This window comes from Lathyrus oleraceus, chromosome 5, assembly GCF_024323335.1.
Source record: "Lathyrus oleraceus cultivar Zhongwan6 chromosome 5, CAAS_Psat_ZW6_1.0, whole genome shotgun sequence".
NCBI classification, from domain to species: Eukaryota; Viridiplantae; Streptophyta; class Magnoliopsida; order Fabales; family Fabaceae; genus Lathyrus; species Lathyrus oleraceus.
The window spans coordinates 650,108,634-650,133,281 of NC_066583.1; the positions used below are offsets into that span (position 1 = coordinate 650,108,634).

Below are 24,648 nucleotides of genomic sequence, written 5' to 3' on the forward strand. Positions count from 1 at the left end.
TTTGGAAGAATCCAGAGTATCCATCTAGATAGCAGAAGTAAGAGTGTCTGGCTAGACGCTCCAACATCTGGTCTATAAATGGTAAAGGGAAATGATCCTTCCTGGTTGCTTTATTTAATTTTCTATAGTCTATACACATCCGTCATCCTCCTTCTAACCGTTTTTCTACATGTTCGCCTTTATCGTTTTGCACGACTGTGATGCCTCCCTTTTTAGGTACTACATGCACAGGTATCACCCACTTACTATCCGAGATCTAATAGATTATACCTGCCTCAAGTAACTTAAGAACTTCTTTTTTAACAACATCACTCATTATAGGATTTATTCTTCTCTGATGTTCCCTGGAGGGTTTTGAATCTTCTTCGAGCGAAACCCGATGCATGCATCTGGATGGGCTTATACCTTTCAGGTCAGAGATATTATATCCTAAGGCTGAGGGATATCTTCGTAAAACGTTTAAAAGTAGGTTTGTTTCCTCTTGGCTCAAGGTAGCACTGACTATAACTGGACAGTTCATCTCTTCATCGAGGAACTCATATCTCAGGTTCTTAGGCAGTTCCTTAAGTTCTAAGGTTGGTTTCTTAGGGCATGGCATAGGATCTGGGGTAAGGGATAAACATTCGTAAAGGTTATCATCGATGTAGGGTTTTCTAAAGTCATCATCTTCCATTATGGGGGTTGATGGTAACTTAATTGTTTTTATGATTTCTTCTTGTTCTAATTCTCTAACGCACTCATCAATGATATCTAAGGCATAACATGCGTCTCCCATCACAGGTGCCATAAGAAATTTCGAAAGTATAAATTCTATTTTCTCGTCACCTACCTCAAAGGTCAACTTTCCTCTCTTGATATCTATTATGGCTCCTGCAAATGATAAGAATGGTCTACCTAGAAGGATTGGTATATCATTGTCTTCTTTGATGTCCATGACAACAAAATCAGTAGGGATAAATAACTGACCTATCCTAACAGGGACATCTTCTAAAATGCCTATCGGATACTTAACAGATCTATCGGTTAACTGAAGTGACATCTTAGTAGGTTGTAATTCTCTTAAGTTTAATCTCTCACAAACTGCTAAAGGCATTAAGCTCACACTAGCTCCTAAGTCTAGAAAAGCTTTTTTGATGACATGACTTCCCAAAAGACAAGGAATGGAGAAATTTCCAGGATCTTTATCTTTTTTTGGATAATTTATTCTCGGAAATGAAATTGTATTCCAGGGGTTTCGGATCGTCAAGTCTACGTTTGTTGGTAAGGATGTCTTTGAGAAACTTTGCATAAGAAGGTATTTGGGTAATGTCTTCTGTGAAAGGGATTTCTACGTGAAGTTTTTCTATAACTTTAATAAATTTTTGATATTGGTTATTGATATGAGTTTGTTTGAGTCTTTGCGGATATGGTATAGGTGGTTTATATGGCGGGGGTGGTACATAAGTTTTATCTTTAGGTTTTTCTCCTTTTTATTGACTTTCCTGGTTTTCAGATTCCACTGGTTCCTTTACTTCGTCCAGGGGTTTGGTATATACCTTAGAAGTTTCGAGTTCACTCAATCTTGGGTTTGGTGGCTCATCATAATCAATCCCGCTTCGTAGGGTAATGGCATTGGCTTTCCCTCTCGGATTCTGTTGAGATTGTCCAGGGAACTGTCCTCCAGGTGTGGTTTGGGGGGCTTGGTTTAAAGCTACCTGAGAGATCTGGGTTTCAAGCATCTTAGTATGAGTAACTATTTGGTCAACCTTGGTTTCTAACTGGGTAATTAGTTCATTAACGTGAATGTTTTGGTTCATGAACTCTTTGTTTTGTTGGGTTTGAGCAGTGATAAAATTTTCCATAATTTTCTCAAGGCTCGGCTTTGGTGGTACAGGTTGCATAGGTTGATTTGATCTTGGGGCTTGGTAACCTGATTGTCTCGGAGGTGCATTATTTTGGATAGGGTTATTGTTCTTATAGGAGAAGTTCGGGTGATTCCTCCATCCAGGGTTATAGGTATTCGAGTATGGATTCCCTTGGGTGTCCTTTGGTTCCATATATCTCACAATCCGACAAAACTGCGGCTGCAGTATTCAGGTTTATGCACATATGCTCGACCTTAAGGTCTAATGCGTCCATTTTAGCTCGCATCATGTCTATAGAGCTTAGTTCATGCACTCCTCCTTGGGCTTCCTTCTTCTCAACCGTCGCTCGTTCGACTCCCCATGATTGATGGTTTTGAGCCATATCTTCGATGAGGGCACTAGCTTCAGGATAAGGTTTGTTCATCAGAGCACCGCCTGCGGCAGCGTCGATGGTCATCTTAGTGTTGTAATGAATTCCATTATAGAAGGTTTGAATGATTAACCAATTTTTTAAGCCATGATATGGGCATGCTCTTAACAACTCTTTATATCTCTCCCAAGCTTCGAACAACGATTCTCCTTGGTTCTGGGTAAATCTAGTTATGTGGTTTCGAAGAACGGTGGTCTTACTTGGGGGAAAATATCTAGCAAGGAATACTCTTCTAAGGTTATCCCAAGTCGTAATGGAATTGGGTGGAAGGGAATCTAACCATGATATGACTTTATCTCTGAGGGAAAAAGGGAATAATCTTAAACGAATCGCCTCAGGAGAAGTTCCATTGGTTTTAAAAGTGTCTTCTAATTGAAGAAAGATTTTTAAATGTTGGTTTGGGTTTTCAGTAGCGAGACCTACGAATTGTCTCTGTTGCACTAGTTGCAACAAAGAGGGTTTAAGTTTGAAATTATTAGCTGGGATGGTTGGATTAACTATACTAGAACTAGGTTCTTCATTGGATGGTTGAGCGAAAATCCTTAAGAGGTCTTTGGTTTTGATCTTCGGCCATAGCTCCCCTAATTCTATGGAAGAATAAACGTGCGCGAGCATAATGTTCAGGTTCCGCCAGAGGGTATACTAAACTTCCGGTGCTGCGAGTTCTTCGCATTGACCGGCAGGTAATAGCCTAAGTCTAAACGATATAACAACAAAGTAAAAAATTTGACAAAATTGGTCCCCGGCAACGGCGCCAAAAACTTGATGCGTGCTTTTCGCAAGTATACGAACGCGTCAGAGTAATATAAAAGATTGTCGAATCCACAGAGACCAAATGTCAATCTATCGTTATCTATTGTTATGATGTTTATCTAAGGTAATTGAAATAGGGGCTTTTAGAGTGTGCAATGAAAAGTAAAATGTTGAATAAAGTTCAATTAATAAAGACGGGCTCGAATGTAATTCACATAATCAATTAATAATCCAAGTACTTGCTAATAGAACTACTTATGGGCAGTGTTTCTTACTTTAAAAAGAACCAATTTAACGGGAACTGTCGCTTTCGCATATTCAGAACTGAGTTGTACTCCCTAATCAAACCCTCTTATTGTCACTTATAAAAAGGCGCGCATTGCGTTAGAGTAGTAAACCTATTTTTAAGAAATATAGTATCTTGACTAAGTTGAAAAGTATTTTAACCTGGATTTCTTAACCAAAAGAGGTTCTTACGAACCAGACTATAAACTTATAAATGCGTCCGAAATAGTTTTAAAATCACTTTTCTTCTTAAGCTAAAAACTCCTAATGAACTAAACAAAGCGCTTTCGCTGTTTTTGAAATAGTTAAAAACAACTAAGTTTAAAAAGACGTTGGACGGCTTTCGATCTTACCCAACGGAAATTAAGTGCGGGAAAACTTAAGTTGAAAGTTAAAATAGCCCTTAAGTGTTTCTACGAACAATTGTATGGATTATTGGTTCAATTACGATCCTTACATTCTAACCTTATAAATTTAGTTAGACATGGTAACGTAAATGTGCATTTTAATTTAAATAAAAGTAGTGCGAGTGCGAGAAATAAATGAAAGTAAAGCAAGTGCGAGAAATAAATAAAGTAACGTGAGTGCGAGAAATAAATAAAGTAAAGTGAGTGCGAGAAATAAATAAAGTAAAGCGAGTGCGAGAAATAAATAAAGTAAAGCGAGTGCGAGAAATGAATAAAGTAAAGCGAGTGCGGGAAAATAAAATAGATAAAGGCAAAGTAATAAAAACCTGCTCCAATCGGAGGGTTGAATAAAATGCAAAGCGGAAATGAAAATGGCGGCAGGATTAACTTCCTTCCAAAGTGCTCCAAACTCGATTACAAACTCGATTACACAATTGTGGTAACACCCCAATGCGAAGTGATTACCACTTTAAAATACTGATAATATGCCTAAGTGAAACTAAGTTTGCTCTAAGTTTGCCTCTGCTCTAAGTTTGGATACTTAAACAAATGAATTCGAGTCTCTATTTATAGGCAAGTAAAATAAGGGAAATGACAAGGATGCCCTTCAATTTGAATTTAGGAGGGAAAACTTTTCCTCTTGTGGCGCCCGCCACAAGGCCAATATGTGGCGCCTTAGTGGAAGTAGTGGGGAATGTGGCAGTTGAGAGAAGTTGAGCTAGGACACGTCATGGCAGGGCCCATGGCGCCAGCCACAGTGGGAGCCACAAGTGTAAAATGCTGAATTTTAGGGTTTTTAGCTTGTTTTCACTCCTTTTCTCGATCGGGGCTCTGATTAAAGTAAAAACCTGAAAAAAAGTGAAACATAGTAATAACATAGCAAAATGATAATAAAACAACTAGAATGCATGCAAAATCGGAGTCGAAAATACAGTGAATTATAGTGTCATCAATATGTCACCGAAAGAAATGGCTTAGGCTCAAACATAAACATGATATACTGGTTAGTTTGAAAAGACTCAGAGTTTACCGCAAACAAGTGCCTCAATGTGTATTTATCAAACCAATAGATTAAATAAGAAATAAACCAAATTCTAGAAAATAGTATCTGTATTGATACCCTTATAAGAAGGAAAAATAAAAAATGGAACATTTGGCTCAAATCTTACTAGTTGAGGTATTTGGAGATTGAGTACAAGGTAGTTGGTTGATCCTTTCCTCCTCAACTCCCAATCCGCAAGGAATTTTCTTGATGGTCACCTTTGTTTTTGATGATGCTTATGGTTCATTTGTTCACTGCTAAAATTGCAATTTTGTAAATCTGAAAGAAACATCAGTAACAAACTTGTTTATTAAAGACAAATATAAATCTATTGGTACAAATTAGAACCAAGTATTATAGCTAATACTCTATATTGACTTGAGAGATTGACTTGTTGGACGTAAAAGGGAATCGCAGAAATTAATACAAATTCAGAAAACATTAAATTAACATATCATTGGAGCGGAAAAATTCTTACACGTCTTGCATGGTGTTGTTGAAGTTTTGGTTCTGTTTGGTCCACTCTTCCCTCGTCTGATTGATGATGATGCTCGAGAGGAGAGAATTCGCTTTGGACCCATTGCCTGAAACAACAACAACACATGAGAGTGTTAAGAGATTAGGAAAAAAAATAATAGGATTAGAGAGAGTTTTTAGTCTCTCTTTATTCTTTCAATCCCTTTCTCAAGTCTTGTAGTTGGACATCTACGTCTAAACGAATTATTGAATTTGGAGCTTCATCCAAAACTATATAATCTTCATATTGCATTCTTGTTCTTTTCCAAATATAATTTTCACCTCTGCTTCTTCTATTCTTGCTTCTAACTCTTTATCCGATGTTGTGCATTTTTCTTCTTCTTTTTATTTTGCAATTCCTCCTTCATCGACCATCTCAAATTCCTGTTTGACTTCTCTTTCAATTTATGCATCTCTAGGACTATCTAACATATTTTCATAGAAATCCCTACTAGATCTCAATTTTAATGCTAATTGGGTGGATATTTGACCAAGTTGCATCTCTAACTTCTCGAAGGAAGTTTCCATGTTACTTAGCACGGTTTCTTCATGCTTGTTGATTTTCTCAAAACTGAGTTGAGTCATGTTTATAAACTGAGTCAAGGTTTCTTCAAGTTGAGATGATGGATCTTCTTCCCATGAATGATCAGTGTTGATGTAAGGTTCTGGTTTTGAATAATTTCTAGCGTTTTCCAGAATTAGCGATTTTGCTGCAAGTTCCTTTGTAAAAGCTTCAAATTTTGAAAATTTAGCATAGACGTCATCTTGCATGACTGTCTTGACCTCGCATATAAAACAAAAATAAAAATACCTTAGTATCATTGCACTAGATAAAAATAAATTAAACCAAAATAAACTAAAAAAAGAAAGAATATGAAATAAAATTTAAGAAGAAACAAAAATGACTAATTACAAAAAATATTTACAATTGAATACAAAAAAAGTACCAACAGTTTCCGATAACGGCACCAAAAACTTGATGAATTCTCGACAAGTGTACTGATAGTGTCGCAGTTGTAGCGGGGTATTCGTTACCTTTAGATTTATTGACTAAATAAAAAGTAAATCATACAATTCGAGTCGCCACCGCACTTCTATTTATCCAAAGGAAAGGTTAGAAAGCGAACAAAAACCGAGAAGTTTTATCGAATCAAAAACTAATAAAAATGTCAGAGACCGGGGTAAGGGGGTTAGTTATGCAATGGGAAGGTTTTAAGCATCCAAAACATCCTAGGTACTCCTAGGGAGCCCTTTTCACAATTTGTTGTAAGATAGGTTGGTATTTTGTGAAAATTTTCTTGTGCAAACATGATTGGGGGATGAGAGAAGAATGTACAAATTATTTACAATTTTTGTGTTTGAATGGATAAACCCACTTCCTACGTACCATCTTAAAAAAGATTAGGATCAAAATCTCGTAGTTCGGGTAAAAATCTCAAAACAAGTTGGTGAATTGATTGGTCTAAAAACCTTAAGGTCTTTCGTTATTGTCGCACCCCAAAATTTGACTTTGGCTTTGTTGACCACATCTTGATTAATCTCGTTGTCTCGTATTCATCTCAATTTCTTAAACTTCGCGTGACAACTGGTTTGATTAGGTTTTGTGTGTTTTCGTTGCTTACCGTGTTGTATTTCGTTGTTTTAGCAAACCCTGGCCGATATCGTTGCCTCGTATTTATCTCGCTTATCTCTTTTGTGCGTGGCATCGCTTCGATTAGGTTTTGTGCGTTTTTATCTATTTAATTGTTTGTTTGTCGGTATTTTGACTGTATTTCGAATATATTAGAGTTTTCGTATTGTCCGATTATTTGTGATTGTGTTTGTCAGTGTTTTCGTGATGTCGTGTTGATTTTATTATTGCCTAGGGCTGTTTATTTAATTACGTATTGTGCCGTGTGATTTAATCGAGTCTGTTTGAGTCGTGTTGTTGATTTTACTGGTTTACCGGTTTACTGGTTTATTGGTTTTATCAATTTGTCTATTTTGCTGTGCAAATTGTCATCGTTTTTATCGCGTTCGTGTCGCTCGATTTTATCGTATTTTAATCGTGTGCCGTTTAATATTATTTGTGCTTAATATTAATTGTGTTTAGTTGTTAATTAGTTTATTTAATTAGGATTAATATTATATTAGTTTATTATTATTATTATATAATATATAAATTATATTATTAATTTATGTTAGATATTTTTTTAGGTTTCCTATTGTTTAAGTAATCTAAATATATATTATTAATTTATGTTAGATATTTTTTAGGTTTCCTATTGTTTAAGTAATCTAAATATATATTATTAATCTATGTTAGATATTTTTTAGGTTTCCTATTGTTTAAGTAATCTAAATATATATTATTAATTTATGTTAGATATTTTTTAGGTTTCCTATTGTTTAAGTAATCTAAATATATATATATATATATATATATATATATATATATATATATATATATATATTATATATATATATATATATATATTATATATATATATATATATATATATATATATATATATATATATATATATATATATATATATATATATATATATATATATAGATGTTGTTAGTAAGAAAAGAGGAGGGAGGGGATCAGTAAGGAAAAAACGTGTGGTGAGAGAAACAGAGAATTGAAAAGAAATATTTTTCCAAAAGTATTACCGTATTTCACTTGTTCTTCATTTTCGGTAACCCAAAATCGTCCCGATTATTCACCGAAACACAAAACCGATTTCATATCTTTGAAGTTCGTTTAGTCCAAGTCACAAATATCCAAGGTTCATTTCATTCCGGCGTCGTTTCACCGATCAAAAGCGACGTTGAAGTCAGGTACTCACAAGGCAGCCAGCACTGCGTCGGTGATGGTTTCCAGCTTTCGGTCGATCATTTGGACGATCAGAAGTTCATCCTCTTCACACAAGGTAATATTCTTCACTCATATCTGAAATCGGCAAAATTCCGACTTGCCGACATGTGTTTTAATATATTATTTATCTAAATATATATATATATATATATATATATATATATATATATATATATATATATATATATATATATATATATATATATATATATATTATTTTTGTCTATTATATATATATATATATATATATATATATATATATATATATATATATATATATATATATATATATATATATATATATATATATATATATATATATATATATATATATAGTATTTTTGTCTATTATATATTTGTCTATATATATATATATATATATATATATATATATATATATATATATATATATATATTATATATATATATATATATATATATTTTGTCTATTATATATTATTTGTCTAAATGTACATATATATTATTTTTGTCTATTATATATTATTTGTCTAAATGTACACATATATTATTTTTGTCTACTATATATTTATTGTCTAAAAAATAAATAAATAAATAAATAAATATATATATATATATATATATATTACTTTTGTTTACTAAATAATGTTTATCTTTTATTATTATTTTGCATATATGTTTTATTTAAATGTTAGTTAAATTAATTATTTGTTTAAATGTTTATTTTAATTAAATGTTTATTTATATCAAATGTTTATTTTGTCTAAAGTAAATGTTTATATTGTTTTTTTATATTTGTTTATGTTGTTACTAACCGTTTCGTTTCAGTTTCAGCTCGATTAACTCCACTAACTATTCGTAATACTAACTATTCATAGCTAACTGTGTTGTAATAATTTACTTTCTCGCATTTTTTATTTTCTGTATTGTGTGTTTAATCGTATTGTTCACGTTTTATGTTAAAAAATCGAAAAATCCAAAAAAGAGAAACCCGATGCGATTCCAACGGTCGCCGTTTAAGAAACCCTTTTCACACACTCATAAGCTTACTCTTGGGCTTTTCTGTAATGAGCCCATTTATTTATTTCTTTAGGGTTTAGGCTCGTTCAAATCTAAAATCAACAAAACAGACTTTCCCCTTTTCTTTTGGGAGAACTACGTGGATTCTGATTTCTCCATTGCGCCTTGGAGATACGTATGCATGATGTCTACGACTTTATCGAGTCCAAAAACAATAAAATCAAGTTCTTTTCTCATCTCCCCAATCAAACGATCAAAGCGAAAAAAGCAAAGCATTCACATAAACATAAGCAAAAAGGTTCCTGTGGAGTACCACAGATGTAGAGGGTGCTAATACCTTCCCTTTGCATAACCAACCTCCGAACCCGTAACTCTAAAGGGATTTATCGTTATTTTTCCCTTCCTCTTTTTGGAAAAAATAAAAGACGGTGGCGACTCTTGCATTTAAAATATTTTTCAAACGGGTTAAGTTCAATCAATACTTAATCTCGTGAAAAATCCCGCCGCGACAGAATGGCGACTCTGCTGGGGATAACATGATTAAACTTATTTGAGGGTTTAGCCTATCTTTGCTTGTTTATATGTTTGCTTTGTAAATATTTGCTAAATTGTATTGTTTGTAATGTTTGTTATTTCGGGTTTTGGGGGATACTTTTGATAAATCCTATACCTGGATTTGGGGCACATTTGAGATAGGATGGATGATAATTCAGGTTGACTTGATAGGAGACAATCCTTACCGAGTTGACTTGAGCCTTTGTCCGCTTGGTGGAGGCCTCTTTGAGGGTGATAGTGCTAAACAAGTCATTTGTGAGGCATTGTTGCTTTCGACGGGCCCGTGAAGCCAAGGACCTTAGTTTACCTTTACCCCATCTTGGCCTTACTTAGGATGTGATGCGGTGACCACTTCGGACCAAAAGTCTGGTTTGGTTGATACGCGATATCACACTCAAGCGAGATTCTTTTGAGAATAATATTGGAAAGCGAGCAGTTGCTTAACTCGGTATTATCCGAAGAAGGATCCATAACCTTGGGAACTTTTAGAACCCGTTTGGCAGGTGAACCTTAGAACTTATCTTGGGGCTTTGTCCTAAACTCCATGCCGGTGATGAATTTTGAGCCTTGTATTGTTTGACCATGTTTGTGTTTGTTGCATTCATGCATGACATGCATTCATTCCCATCATTTCAACCTTTTTCCAAGGAACTTAAAGTGAGGATTGCAAATATTGCAGGAAACATGGATTTTGGACAGAGAAGTGTGAAAAAGTACAATCTCATCAATCCAAAGATAGATGAACTAAAGAAACTGGTTTCTTCGATCGCAGATCCTATTGGTTTCAGAGACAGATATGGGGCACTTATATCTTTATTGACACTTAGGATGGAAGAAGGGTTATTGCAGACATTAGTACAGTTCTATGATCCAGTCTATCACTGTTTCACATTCCCAAACTATCAACTCATGCCTACATTGGAAGAGTATGCCCAGTTGCTTCACATCCCAGTTGCTGATACAGTACCTTTCTCTGGTTCAGAAAAGTTACCCGAGCACAGTTCTCTTGCAAAAATGTTGTACATGAAGAAGTCAGAATTCAAGAATAACTTCACCACCAAAGGAGGACTTCCAGGTTTCACTGCCAAGTTCTTAATGGGGAAGGTTTCTTATTTTTCCAGTCAAGGTTGTGATATTATTGTGGAGCATCTGTTCGCCTTGTTGATCTACGGTTTGTTACTATTTCCTAATATTGAAGGTTTTGTGGATTCATATGCTATACGCATCTTCCTAAGTGGTAATCCTGTTCCAACTTTGCTCGGAGACACCTATCATTCCATCCATTACCGTACTTTGAAAGGAGGAGGAACCATAGTCTGCTGTATACCGTTACTCTACAAATGGTTTGTCTCTCATCTTCCTAAGTCAGCTACTTTTTGGGATCGCAAGTCAGGACTTCAGTGGTCACAGAGGATTATGTCTCTTACCCAGTCAGATATTGCATGGTATAGTAGAGTTTTAGATGATGTGATGATCATTGATAGTTGCGGGGAGTTCCCCAATGTGCCCCTCATGGGCATAAAGGGAATCATTTCTTATAATCCAGTACTTGCTAGGAGACAACTCGGTTACCCTATGAAGGACAAGCCTCTTAACATTCTTTTAGAAGGTATTTTCTTGAGGGACAACGAGGAGGACCCTACCATGAAAGAGAGAGTAGTAAGATCTTGGCATCGTGTTTGTCGCAAAGGGAGACTTGAATTGGGTAAGAAAGATTGTACCTCCTATGAGCCGTACCTCCAGTGGATCAGAGCCAGAGCTATACAGTTGAAAATGCCATACCCACATCATGATCCTATCAAACCCACTCCGTTGAAGACCCCCTACCTTCCGCTAGATGACAAAGAAGAACTCCAAGCCACCTTGGAGAGGGTCGAGAAAGAGAGAGACGCTTGGAAGGATAAGGCCCAGGTACTCAAAATGGAAAATGAAGAACTTCAGAGACAGTTAAAGGAGCAGAGTGGAGAAGATCGTGCAGGTAAATGTCCAAGGGTGCAAGAGGATTTATTTTCCTCAGGCACAACAGATTACTCCCAGATTCCACCGTCCTCAGGTGCATGGAAAGGTCTTGTAGACAGTTTGGTGAAGGAGAAAGCTTTTATGCAGAAGGCCTATGAAGAAAGAATTGAGAGACTTGAAGGACAACTCCTACTTGTTTATGCTCGTCCCGATGACACATGTCCTTAAATGGTTTTCTTGGTTGTATTTTGGGTTGATAACTTTGTATATTTTGATAAAAATGCTTAAAATGGAAAATTTTGTTTTGTTATCAAAAATGTTTGCAATTCTATCTTTCCCTTCACTTAGAGTTCCTTGGAAAATCATTCATTTTGCATATCCATGCATCACGTGCATACAGGTTGTCTGTCTTGGTCCAGTCTTCTAACAGTTGCTTCCCGCCAGCAGATCCATTTCAAGCTGACACATAATTACAACACAAGAGCCAACTACAAAAGAAGAATGGAGATAACAGATAACGAGAACCGAGAATTGAAAGCTCATGTTGACCGCCTTTCTGCTATGGTCGAGACATTGATAGCAAACCAAGCAGCCCAAGCTGCTCAACTTCAAACAGCACAAGCTCAGGTTGCCGAAGCACAAGATGCACAGATCCAGGCGCAAGCACAGGCAGCAGAGATGCGCAACCAAATGTTAACCGCCCGTCTACAAGCAGAGGAAGGCTAGGGCTAAAGTTCATAATTTAGGACAGACTTCGGCACAGAATCAACCTCAAATTCAGAATCAGACAACAGCAGCACCCGTTACTACAGTCATCGCTTCAGAAATCAACGCTGTCCCAGTCACTTCTGTTACCATCACAGCATCCCGTCCTTGGGAAATACCCAGGGAACATAATCAAGATAGATATCAACAAGAGTTCGTTCCACCAAATGCTCCTGTCTTCACTAATGTGCCTCCCGTTGTTCACTATACTCCTCACCTAGGAGAACCTGTCTATCACGGCCCTACCCCAAGTGAGGATCCTGGTCTCAATGATAGAATGGATGAATTCCAGGATCAGTTTGCGGAATTACAAAAAGAGATAAAAGCTCTTCGTGGGAAAGAACTGTTTGGCAGAGATGTAAATGATATGTGTTTGGTTCTAGACGTAAGGATGCCAGCAAAATTTAAACTACCAGAATTTGAAAAGTACAAAGGAAGTTCTTGTCCACAGACCCATTTGGTTATGTACGTGCGAAAGATGTCAATGTACACCAACGACCAAAGGATGCTCATTCATTGTTTTCAAGACAGCCTTACCGGTGCAGCTTTACGCTGGTATATGGGATTAGACAGTTCTCAGATCAAGACTTTCAACGATTTAGGCGAGGCCTTTATCAAACATTACAAATACAACCTGGATAATGTGCCAGACCGAGATCAGTTGAGGTCCATGCAACAAAGAGAAAAGGAGACATTCTGTGAATACGCGCAAAGGTGGCGCGAAATTGCAGCACAGGTTGTTCCACCTATGGAAGAAAAGGAGATGACGAAAGTGTTCTTAAAGACTCTTGATACTTTTTATTACGAGAGGATGATTGCAAGCGCTCCTACAGACTTTACTGACATGGTAAACATGGGAGTCCGTTTAGAGGAAGCAGTTCGAGAAGGGCGTCTAGTTAGAGAAGGAAGTTCATCTTCAAGCGGGGCAAAGAGGTACGTCGGTTTTATGAAAAAGAAGGAACAAGAAACTAATGTTGTATCCTATAATCATCCAAGAAGGATCAATTATCCTTACCATTCCCAACACCAACATATAGCAGCCGTGACTCCAGTAATCACTTCCGCTCCAGTTCAAGTCCAATACCCTCAACAGCGTACCAACCGCTTCCAACAGAATACTCAGTATCAGCAACAACATCAACCTCAACAACATCAACATCAGTTACAACAACGTCCACCACAGCAACAAAGAAGAACCAATTTTGATCCAATTCCGATGTCATATGCAGAATTGTATCCAACTTTGATCACTAAAAACCTTGTGCAACCACGACCACGACCTCCTGTACCAGAAGTGCTACCTTGGTGGTACAAGCCAGAGGTATCTTATCCCTTTCATCAGAATGCTCCAGGTCATGACTTAGACAACTGTTTTGCTTTAAAGTTGGAAGTACAGAAGTTGACAAGAGCAGGTATCCCGACCTTCAAGAGCATGGGTCCCAATGTGAAGGACAATCCAATGCCAAGTCATGGTCCTTCATCAGTGAACAATATAGAAGTTTGTCTCAATGAACAACGTGTTACGAAGATAGAGGAGATTCGGCAGTCTTTGGTTGAAATTCATTCTGTTTTATGTGCTCATGGTCTATTCCAACATGACCACCAGATCTGTGGTACATGTTCAGTCAATTCAAGAGGTTGTAGAAAGATTCAAGATGATTTGCAAGGCGTCCTTGATCAGGCTTTGATTCAGATTTCTGGACAAGTGAGTTCTCCAGAATCACAAGAACAAGAGGTGAATGTCATCATTCCTTGCTTCAACATTCCAGAGAAAGTAGAGATAACTTATCATCCGAGGGAGCCAGTGGTGATTTGCCCTCCGGGCCCAATGCCTTACACTTCAGATAAAGCGGTCCCCTACCGCTATGCAGCAACTATTATTGAGAACGGTAAAGAGGTCGAGATTAAAACCTTAGCCTCAGTTACCAATATCGCAGCAAATAGCCGAATGACGCGCAGTGGCCGCGTGTTCGCTCCGCCGGTTATCCCAAGTAGAAATGTTGAGAAAGATCCAGTAGTCGTGGTACCAGTGACAAGAGAAGAAGAAGGGCAAACAAGCAATTCAACCCTTGACAAAGAAACAGATGAACTACTCAGAATTATCAAGCTCAGTGACTACAAATTGGTAGATCAGTTGCTACAGACACCGTCAAAAATCTCGATCCTGTCCTTATTATTGAACTCAGCTGTCCACAGAGAAGAACTACTGAAGGTGCTTGATCAAGCCTTTGTAGAACAGGATATGACAGCAGAGCAGTTCAACAATGTTGTAGGCAGCATCACTTCGTGCAATGGCTTAGGCTTTTGTGATGAAGAACTGCCAGAAGAAGGAAAGAATCACAACTTCGCTCTCCATATCTCAGCCAATTGTCAAGGGGATTCTTTGTCTAATATCCTAATTGACACCGGTTCATCTCTGAATGTCATGCCCAAGTCTACCTTGTTGAAGCTAAAGTACAAAGGGGGGCAAATGCGGCACAGTGGAATTATTGTGAAAGCGTTCGATGGATCAAGAAAAACAGTCATTGGAGAAGTTGATTTGCCTATTGGTATTGGACCACACGTATTCCAGATCACTTTCCAGGTTATGGACATAGTGCCAGCTTATAGCTGTCTGCTCGGACGCCCATGGATTCACGAGGCGGGTGCCATTACATCCACGTTACACCAAAAGTTAAAGTTTGTCAAGAATGGGCAAATAGTGACGGTTAATGGGGAGCAGGCTATGCTGATTAGCCACCTTTCATCGTTTAGTGTGATAGAAGTAGACGAGACGGTCGTTCAAACTCCATTTCAGGCCCTGACCATCAATGATTACAAGAAAAGTGAAGGTTCAATCGCATCATTCAAAGACGCCCAGCAGATTGTCAAGACAGGTCCTACAGAAATGTGGGGCAAGGTGATAGAGTTGCCAGAAAACGTTAACCATGCAGGATTAGGCTTTGTTGATGGAAAACAAGTGCAGACTTCAGTGGTGCGACCTTTCAAAGATATCTTTCACAGCGGTGGGTTTATCAACATGGTAGCAGTTGAGGAGGATACTTTTGAGGGAAAGACAGAAGACGAAGGCCCCAGATTTGTGACACCAGGAGTAGTTATGAAGAACTGGACCGCAGTTGACATCCGACATTGTGTCCACATATCAAAGTAATTAAGCTTTTCAGTTTTCAAAAATCTTCCGCTTTAGCCCAAAGCGCGAAGCATTAATTTTGTAAAATGGGCACTTTTGTCAAAAACGTACTATCCATGAAAAAGATCTTTGTGTTCCTATACACTTGTGTCCTTTTATCTTTTCAGCTTTTTCGGAAAATGGTAACAAAAAAAAACCTTAAAAAGAACACATTTTTGCATGTCATGGTCAGTCCTCTAAAAACAATTGTTTGTACAGGCTACTTAAACCCGTTGAACACAATGACATCATGCCCTCTCCCAACTTTGAACATTCTGTATTCGAAGCTGAAGAGGAAGAGTGGGATGAGATTCCAGAAGAGGTCGCCCGCCAGCTTGAAAATGAAGAAAACACTATTCAGCCATACAAGGAGCCTTTGGAAACAGTCAACTTGGGTTCGGAAGAAAATGTGAAAGAAGTCAAAATTGGAGCATTGTTATCCCCACAGGTCAAGGAGCAATTGATCAGCCTGTTGAAAGAGTATGTAGATGTGTTTGCTTGGTCTTATCAAGATATGCCTGATCTCGACACTGACATCATAGAGTACAAGCTACCTTTGAAGCCAGAATGTCCACCGGTCAAACAAAAATTAAGAAGAACACATCCAGATATGGCCGTCAAAATTAAAGAAGAAGTTCTGAAGCAAATAGATGCTGGTTTTCTTGCCACTTCAGTGTATCCAGAGTGGATAGCAAATATTGTGCCAGTTCCTAAGAAGGAAGGGAAGGTACGAATGTGTGTCGACTATCGTGACTTAAATAGAGCAAGCCCAAAGGATGATTTCCCCCTGCCTCACATTGACATGTTGGTAGACAATACGACAAAGTTTGACATATTCTCCTTCATGGACGGATTCTCCGGGTATAACCAGATCAAAATGGCTCCCGAAGACATGGAAAAAACTACCTTCATAACACCATGGGGAACATTCTGTTATCAAGTAATGCCGTTTGGGTTGAAGAACGCAGGTGCTACTTACCAGCGAGCCATGACAACGCTCTTTCACGACATGATGCACAAAGAGATTGAGGTTTATGTGGATGACATGATCGCGAAGTCTCGTTCAGAAGAAGGTCACTTAGTAGATCTATTGAAGCTGTTTCAACGATTGAGGAAGTTCCGTCTTCGCCTCAATCCGAACAAATGCACATTTGGCGTCAGGTCAGGTAAACTCTTGGGCTTCATTGTCAGCCAAAAAGGCATTGAAGTTGATCCAGATAAAGTAAAAGCTATCCGAGAGATGCCCGCACCAAAAACAGAAAGGCAAGTGAGAGGTTTTCTAGGACGATTGAATTACATATCCCGGTTTATTTCTCACATGACTGCCACTTGTGAACCTATCTTCAAATTGCTGAGAAAGAGTCAGAATTGTGTTTGGACAGAGGATTGTCAGAAAGCATTTGACAGTATCAAAGAGTACCTCATGGAGCCTCCTATCTTGTTACCACCTGTTGCTAGAAGACCGTTGGTTATGTATTTGACAGTGCTTGAGAATTCTATGGGCTGTATTCTGGGTCAACAAGACGAAACTGGAAAGAAAGAGCATGCCATTTACTACTTAAGCAAGAAATTTACTGACTGTGAATCACGATACTCCTTACTCGAGAAGACATGTTGTGCATTGACTTGGGCTGCTAAGAGATTGAGGCAGTATATGTTAAGTCACACCACTTGGTTAATATCCAAAATGGATCCAATCAAGTACATTTTTGAGAAACCTGCACTCACTGGTAAGATTGCAAGATGGCAGATGCTGTTATCAGAATACGACATTGAGTATCATACCCAGAAAGCTATCAAGAGCAGTGTGTTGGCTGAATACCTTGCTCACCAACCCGTTGAAGATCACGATGATAATGAGGATGAGTTTCCTGATGAAGATGTCATGTTCCTAAAATCCAGAGATTGTAAAGAGCCACTTCCTGAAGAAGGACCTGAACCAGATTCTCAATGGGGTTTAGTATTTGATGGAGCTTCCAACGTTTATGGACATGGAGTAGGTGCAGTCATTATCACTCCAGAAGGTTCTCATATTCCTTTCACGGCAAGAATTTGCTTTGAATGTACAAACAACATTGCTGAATATGAAGCCTGTATCATGGGTCTTGAAGAAGCCATTGACCTCCGCATCAAAAATCTTACTGTTTATGGTGACTCAGCGTTAGTTATCAATCAGATCAAAGGAGAATGGGAAACACGCCACCCTGGCTTGATCCCATACAAAGACTATGCAAGAAGATTGTTGACTTTCTTCACCAAGGTTGAATTGCATCACATTCCTCGGGATGAGAATCATATGGCGGATGCTCTAGCTACGTTGTCTTCAATGTATCAAGTGGGTTTTCCAAACGAAGTACCCAAAATTGTGATCAAGCGACTTGATAGACCATCACATGTGTTTACAGCTGAGGCCAGTTTTGATGATAAACCATGGTACCACGATATCAAGCATTTCCTTCAGACTCAGGAGTATCCTCTTGGAGCAACAGAAAAAGATAAAAAGACTTTGAGAAGATTGTCAGGTAGTTTCTTCCTTAATCAGAATGTGCTCTATAAGAGGAATTATGACATGGTCTTACTCAGATGTGTTGACAAAAAGGAAGCAGAAATGTTGATGAAAGAAGTTCACGAAGGGTCCTTTGGTACTCATGCAAACGGCCACTCTATGTCAAGAAAGATGTTGAGAGCTGGTTACTACTGGTTGACCATGGAATCAGATTGCTACAAATTTGTAAAGAAGTGTCACAAATGTCAGATCTACGCTGATAAGGTTCATGTACCACCAACCTTTTTGAATGTGATTTCTGCTCCTTGGCCATTCTCAATGTGGGGCATTGACATGATCGGTATGATTGAACCCAAAGCTTCCAACGGACACCGCTTCATTCTCGTGGCAATTGATTACTTCACCAAATGGGTGGAAGCAGCTTCGTATGCAAAGGTGACAAAGCAAGTGATGGTCAGATTCATCAAAAATAATCTCATTTGCCGATATGGCATTCTAAACAAGATCATCACTGACAATGGCTCCAATCTGAACAACAAAATGATGGATGAATTATGTGAAAGTTTCAGGATCGAGCATCACAACTATTCTCCTAACCGTCCCAAGATGAATGGGGCAGTTGAAGCTGCAAATAAGAATATCAAGAAGATCATTCAAAAGATGGTTGTTACCTACAAAGATTGGCATGAAATGCTGCCTTTTGCACTACACGGATATAGAACATCAGTCCGTACTTCAACTGGGGCAACCCCATTTTCACTTGTATACGGTATGGAAGCTGTGTTACCGATAGAGGTTGAAATTCCATCAATGAGGATACTAATGGAAACTCAGTTGTCAGAGGCTGAATGGTGTCAAAGCAGATACGATCAGTTGAATTTGATTGAAGAAAAAAGAATGACTGCCTTGTGCCATGGACAGTTATATCAAAAGAGAATGAAGCAGGCATTTGATAGGAAGGTTAAGCCGAGAGAATTCAAAGAGGGTGACCTTGTGCTCAAGAAGATGATACTATTTCACAATGATTCTAGGGGCAAGTGGACTCCTAACTATGAAGGACCCTATGTTGTTAAGAAAGCTTTCTCAGGCGGTGCTTTAATTCTTACAAACATGGATGGTGAAGAGCTTCCACGTCCCGTGAATACAGATGCAGTCAAGAAATACTTCGCCTAAAAAATGAAAAGAACAGCTCGCTAAGTTGAAAACCCGAAAGGGCGGCTTAGGCAAAAATGAGCGTCTCGGTGGACTGAAAACCTGAAAGGGCGGTCCAAGAAAAAATTAGAGACATAAAAAAAACAAAGAGAATATTATCCCGGTAGATTGAAAACCCGAAAGGGCAATCTAGGCAAAAGTTAGGGATTTCAGGCAAGTAACTGCATAACAGAGATAAGATCATTGAAGTATCAGAATATTTTCAACAGTTCTCCAACTCTCTCAAGGCTGCAATACAGGTCAAAAGTGGAAGAGAGAATGATGTCATTGTAGTTCAACGTACCCTTTTTCCACGAAATTACCATTTTCCAATTTGTAAAGATCTATGGAATCACGCTGTTGGCTGATTACCATCCTATCAAATCGATTTGAGCCTTTCTATATTTCTTGGCACTCTTAATTTTCATTTCAATTTACGAAAGTTCTTTTACTTTGACAGATATGTTTTGAAACAAAAGTTTTGAATTAAAAACAGTTTTTGAAAAATATAAAGATTATTTATTTTGATTTGTGGACATCAATAAAAGGATTGAGACATGTGGTCCCAGTAATTCTGAAATCATGTTATTCCAACTAGACATGTTCATGTTACTATACTTATATGTATATGATGAAAAAAATCTCCACAGGTGTCTTGGCGGTAATATTTCTCCAGCAGATGTTGTGATTCTGGATATCCCAAGCTATGCTTCCTAGTTTTTCTCAAGAGATCATGCAAGAAATATTTCAAGAAGTTTATTCCTTCACTTGGGGCATGAAGACTCCCCAGTTAATTGATCATGAAGACTCCCCGGTTAATTGATCATGAAGACTTTGATCCAGGTTTTAAGTTACAGATTTAGCCTATGGGATTACTACAGGTATTTCCCCAGTAATTTATTAAGGAGGGATCAGCAATGTCCCCAACAGAGGATGAGAAGGAAGATTTGATTTCCCTGAGCAGGAGTAATACATAGGTCTCCATCCCTCAGCGAGTGAAGAAAGTTGATATTCAGAAACTACAGGGAATCTCCTGTTGTTCTCTGTCCATTCAATAGAAGGATATGTCTCCTCCTCAGTAATGTTTTGTAGTAAAAGAAGAGTGTGTTATGCATTTTAAGCAAATTCAAGAATTGCAGGATTTCTCCTGAATTCTCATTTATATTCAAAGGTCAGACATCACTGTTCCCCGGCAGAGTCTCCTAGAGGAAAGATCTCGTAACCAGATATCAGACACCATAATCCCCCGCAGAGTCTTCAGATACAGAAAGTCTCTATGATAATTAAAGCAAAAAAATCAAGGATAGATTTTCCCTATATTCTTATTCCCTGGAAAGATACCACCTATCCCCAACGGACTTTATCCCCAGCGGAGTCTTCCAGAAGAATAATCCCTTCTGCATTATCAGCAAATTCAAGAATTGCAGGACTTCTCTTACAATATCATCTTATTTCCAGAGGATAACACCTTGTATCCTCAGCGGAGTCCTCAGAAAGGTTCAATCCTCATATACCTCACAAATTCAAGAACCACAGGGAATCTCCTGCATTTTTAAAGTAGAAGGCATCTCCATTCTTCTACGGAATCCTCAGCAGAGACAGACTTTTAAAGAAACCTGGATATGGTGCTCTTGTACCAATTCCCCAGCAAGTCTTTGTACTACTCCCTAGCGAGTCTCAGTGCAAATCTCCAGCAAGTCCTTATGCAGCTGTTAACATTTTTAGTTATTCCTAGTTTTGTCTGTCCATCATGCATTCATTACTAAATATTCATGCATATCTATGACATATCATGCTTGCATTCATATGCACCTTGTTTCCTTGTTTATATTGTGGGTTGAGTCAATCTCTCCATATAGAGTATCCTCATAAGCAGCAAAATACCTTTTATTGGTCATGTTCCCCACAGAGATCTATGCCTCGTGGAAGATGGTTGTTTCAGTTGTAAATCCTGATGAGTTCATTCCTCTTCAGTTGAAGTCTTGTTTGACCGTTTCATTCTAGTTCTATCCTAGTTTGAACCTCGTGTCTCCAGATAAAGCTCAGAAATTGCCAATAAAAGAAGGCAACAATATAGTCTTTGTGACTCTCATTCAGTAAAACAGACATGACTGATATTGTGTCCAAGTCCTTTATACCTTCATCTTTGAGTTGGTACCCGTTACAAACTTGAGTTACCTACATCCATGAGTGGTAACCTTTGTTATCCCTCGGATAAATTAATTACTATCTCCATCTATGAGTTGATAACATCCTCACAGAAAGTTCCATGGTTCTACCTGCAACTTTGAGCTGGTAGCGTGCTTTCGTCTTTGAGTTTAGCACAGATTCCTTTTGATTCCACCTTCGTCTTTGAGTTGGTGAAGTACCTGCAACTTTGAGCTGGTAATATGCATTCATCCTTGAGTTCGCACATTTTCCTGTGATTCCATCTTCGTCTTTGAGTTGATGGAGTACCTTCATCTATGAGTAGGGTATGTTTGATCCTTGTTGAACTGATAGTGTGCTTTCATCTTTGAGTCTGCACAGATAACTTCTGATTCCACCTTCGTCTTTGAGTTGATGGAGTACCTTCATCTATGAGTTAGGTACATTTTGTCCTTCCACCGTCATCTTTGAGTCGGTAATGATAAACATCTCCAGGAGAATATGTTCTAAATTCTTTTAAACACCTTTGTCAATGAATCGGTGGTTGCCTTCAACTTTGAGTCGACATTTCTCTGTCTACCTCATCAATGAGTTGGTAGTGTGCATTCAACTGTAAGTCTGCACAATGATCCTTAGATCTGATTCTTCATCTACACCATCATCAATGAGTTGGAATTTGATTTCCCTAGCAGTGTTATTATCAATCTTTTGAAGCTTGCCTTCAACTTTGAGTTGGCATGTCCTGTTTACCTCATCAATGAGTGGGTAGTGAGCTGTCAACCATGAGTTAACGCAGTTCGATTCTTATTATGCCCTTATTATACCTTCATCCTTGAGTTGGTATTCATCTTTTCTGTTACCTCCATCTTTGAGTTGGTAATGTACTGTCACATCAGTACTCTTGTTATATTGATCTTTTCCCACTTTCATCTATGAGATAGTGATGTATCGTCAACAGTGAGTCGATATCTCTTTTCCTCCTATTTTCCATCTATGAATAGGTAGTGAATCTTCCCCAGCTGAGTATTCTCAGTGTTTACCTTCATGCATTGAGTCGGTGTATGTCCTTCCCCATTAGAGTTTGCACTCCTGTGTCTCTGTGTCTGTCTGTCTTTTGCATCATGCATACATGCATTTGCGGCCAAATTTTGTGGCGTTTGTCATATTTAATTACCTTACGCCATTCGATAGCCTCCGGCTATCTGGCCTAAGTTAATTAAATAGGGGCATCTGTCGCACCCCAAAATTTGACTTTGGCTTTGTTGACCACATCTTGATTAATCTCGTTGTCTCGTATTCATCTCAATTTCTTAAACTTCGCGTGACAACTGGTTTGATTAGGTTTTGTGTGTTTTCGTTGTTTACCGTGTTGTATTTCGTTGTTTTAGCAAAACCTGGCCGATATCGTTGCCTCGTATTTATCTCGCTTATCTCTTTTGTGCGTGGCATCGCTTTGATTAGGTTTTGTGCGTTTTTATCTATTTAATTGTGTTTGTCGGTATTTTGACTATATTTCGAATATATTAGAGTTTTCGTATTGTCCGATTATTTGTGATTGTGTTTGTCAGCGTTTTCGTGATGTCGTGTTGATTTTATTATTGCCTAGGGTTGTTTATTTAATTACGTGTTATGCTGTATGATTTAATCGAGTCTGTTTGAGTCGTGTTGTTGATTTTACTGGTTTATCGGTTTACTGGTTTATTGGTTTTATCAATTTGTCTGTTTTGCTGTGCAAATTGTCATCGTTTTTATCGCGTTCGTGTCGCTCGATTTTATCGTATTTTAATCGTGTGCCGTTTAATATTATTTGTGCTCAATATTAATTGTGTTTAGTTGTTAATTAGTTTATTTAATTAGGATTAATATTATATTAGTTTATTATTATTATTATATAATATATAAATTATATTATTAATTTATGTTAGATATTTTTTTAGGTTTCCTATTGTTTAAGTAATCTAAATATATATTATTAATTTATGTTAGATATTTTTTAGGTTTTCTATTGTTTAAGTAATCTAAATATATATTATTAATCTATGTTAGATATTTTTTAGGTTTCCTATTGTTTAAGTAATCTAAATATATATTATTAATTTATGTTAGATATTTTTTAGGTTTCCTATTGTTTAAGTAATCTAAATATATATATATATATATATATATTTATAGATGTTGTTAGTAAGAAAAGAGGAGGGAGGAGATCAGTAAGGAAAAAACGTGTGGTGAGAGAAACAGAGAATTGAAAAGAAATATTTTTCCAAAAGCATTACCGTATTTCACTTGTTCTTCATTTTCGGTAACCCAAAATCGTCTCGATTATTCACCGAAACACAAAACCGATTTCATATCTTTGAAGTTCGTTGAGTCCAGGTCACAAATATCCAAGGTTCATTTCATTCCGGCGTCGTTTCACCGATCAAAAGCGACGTTGAAGTCAGGTACTCACGAAGGCAGCCAGCACTGCGTCGGTGTCGGTTTCCAGCTTTCGGTCGATCATTTGGACGATCAGAAGTTCATCCTCTTCACACAAGGTAATATTCTTCACTCATCTCTGAAATCGGCAAAGTTCCGGCTTGCCGACATGTGTTTTAATATATTATTTATCTAAATATATATATATATATATATATATATATATATATATATATATATATAATATATATATATATATATATATATATATATATATTTTGTCTATTATATATTATTTGTCTAAATGTACATATATATTATTTTTGTCTATTATATATTATTTGTCTAAATGTACATATATATTATTTTTGTCTACTATATACTTATTGTCTAAAAAATAAATAAATAAATATATATATATATATATATATATATATATATATATATTACTTTTGTTTACTAAATATTGTTTATCTTTTATTATTATTTTGCATATATGTTTTATTTAAATGTTAGTTAAATTAATTATTTGTTTAAATGTTTATTTTAATTAAATGTTTATTTATATCAAATGTTTATTTTGTCTAAAGTAAATGTTTATATTTTTTTTTTTTATATTTGTTTATGTTGTTACTAACCGTTTCGTTTCAGTTTCAGCTCGATTAACTCCACTAACTATTCGTAATACTAACTATTCATAGCTAACTGTGTTGTAATAATTTACTTTCTCGCATTTTTTATTTTCTGTATTGTGTGTTTAATCGTATTGTTCACGTTTTATGTTAAGAAATCGAAAAATCC

General features: G+C 37.1%; 1 protein-coding gene and 1 non-coding gene across 2 annotated transcripts in view; both read left to right on the forward strand.

Annotated features, from left to right (window-relative positions):
- Nucleotides 1-2,356: 2,356 nt before the first annotated feature.
- LOC127088753 (small nucleolar RNA R71) lies at nucleotides 2,357-2,463 on the forward strand. The gene has a single exon (XR_007790572.1). It is a non-coding gene; the product is annotated as a small nucleolar RNA R71 (small nucleolar RNA).
- A 5,651-nt stretch (nucleotides 2,464-8,114) lies between these two features.
- LOC127082685 (uncharacterized) overlaps nucleotides 8,115-24,648 on the forward strand; it is a 35,938-nt gene continuing 19,404 nt past the window's right edge. Inside the window, exons 1-3 of the mRNA XM_051022912.1 lie at nucleotides 8,115-8,195; nucleotides 10,374-11,082; nucleotides 12,542-15,509. Coding sequence (XP_050878869.1) covers nucleotides 10,379-11,082; nucleotides 12,542-15,509 — 3,672 coding nt within the window. The 5' untranslated portion in view covers nucleotides 8,115-8,195; nucleotides 10,374-10,378. The remainder of the gene's footprint in view (nucleotides 8,196-10,373; nucleotides 11,083-12,541; nucleotides 15,510-24,648) is intronic.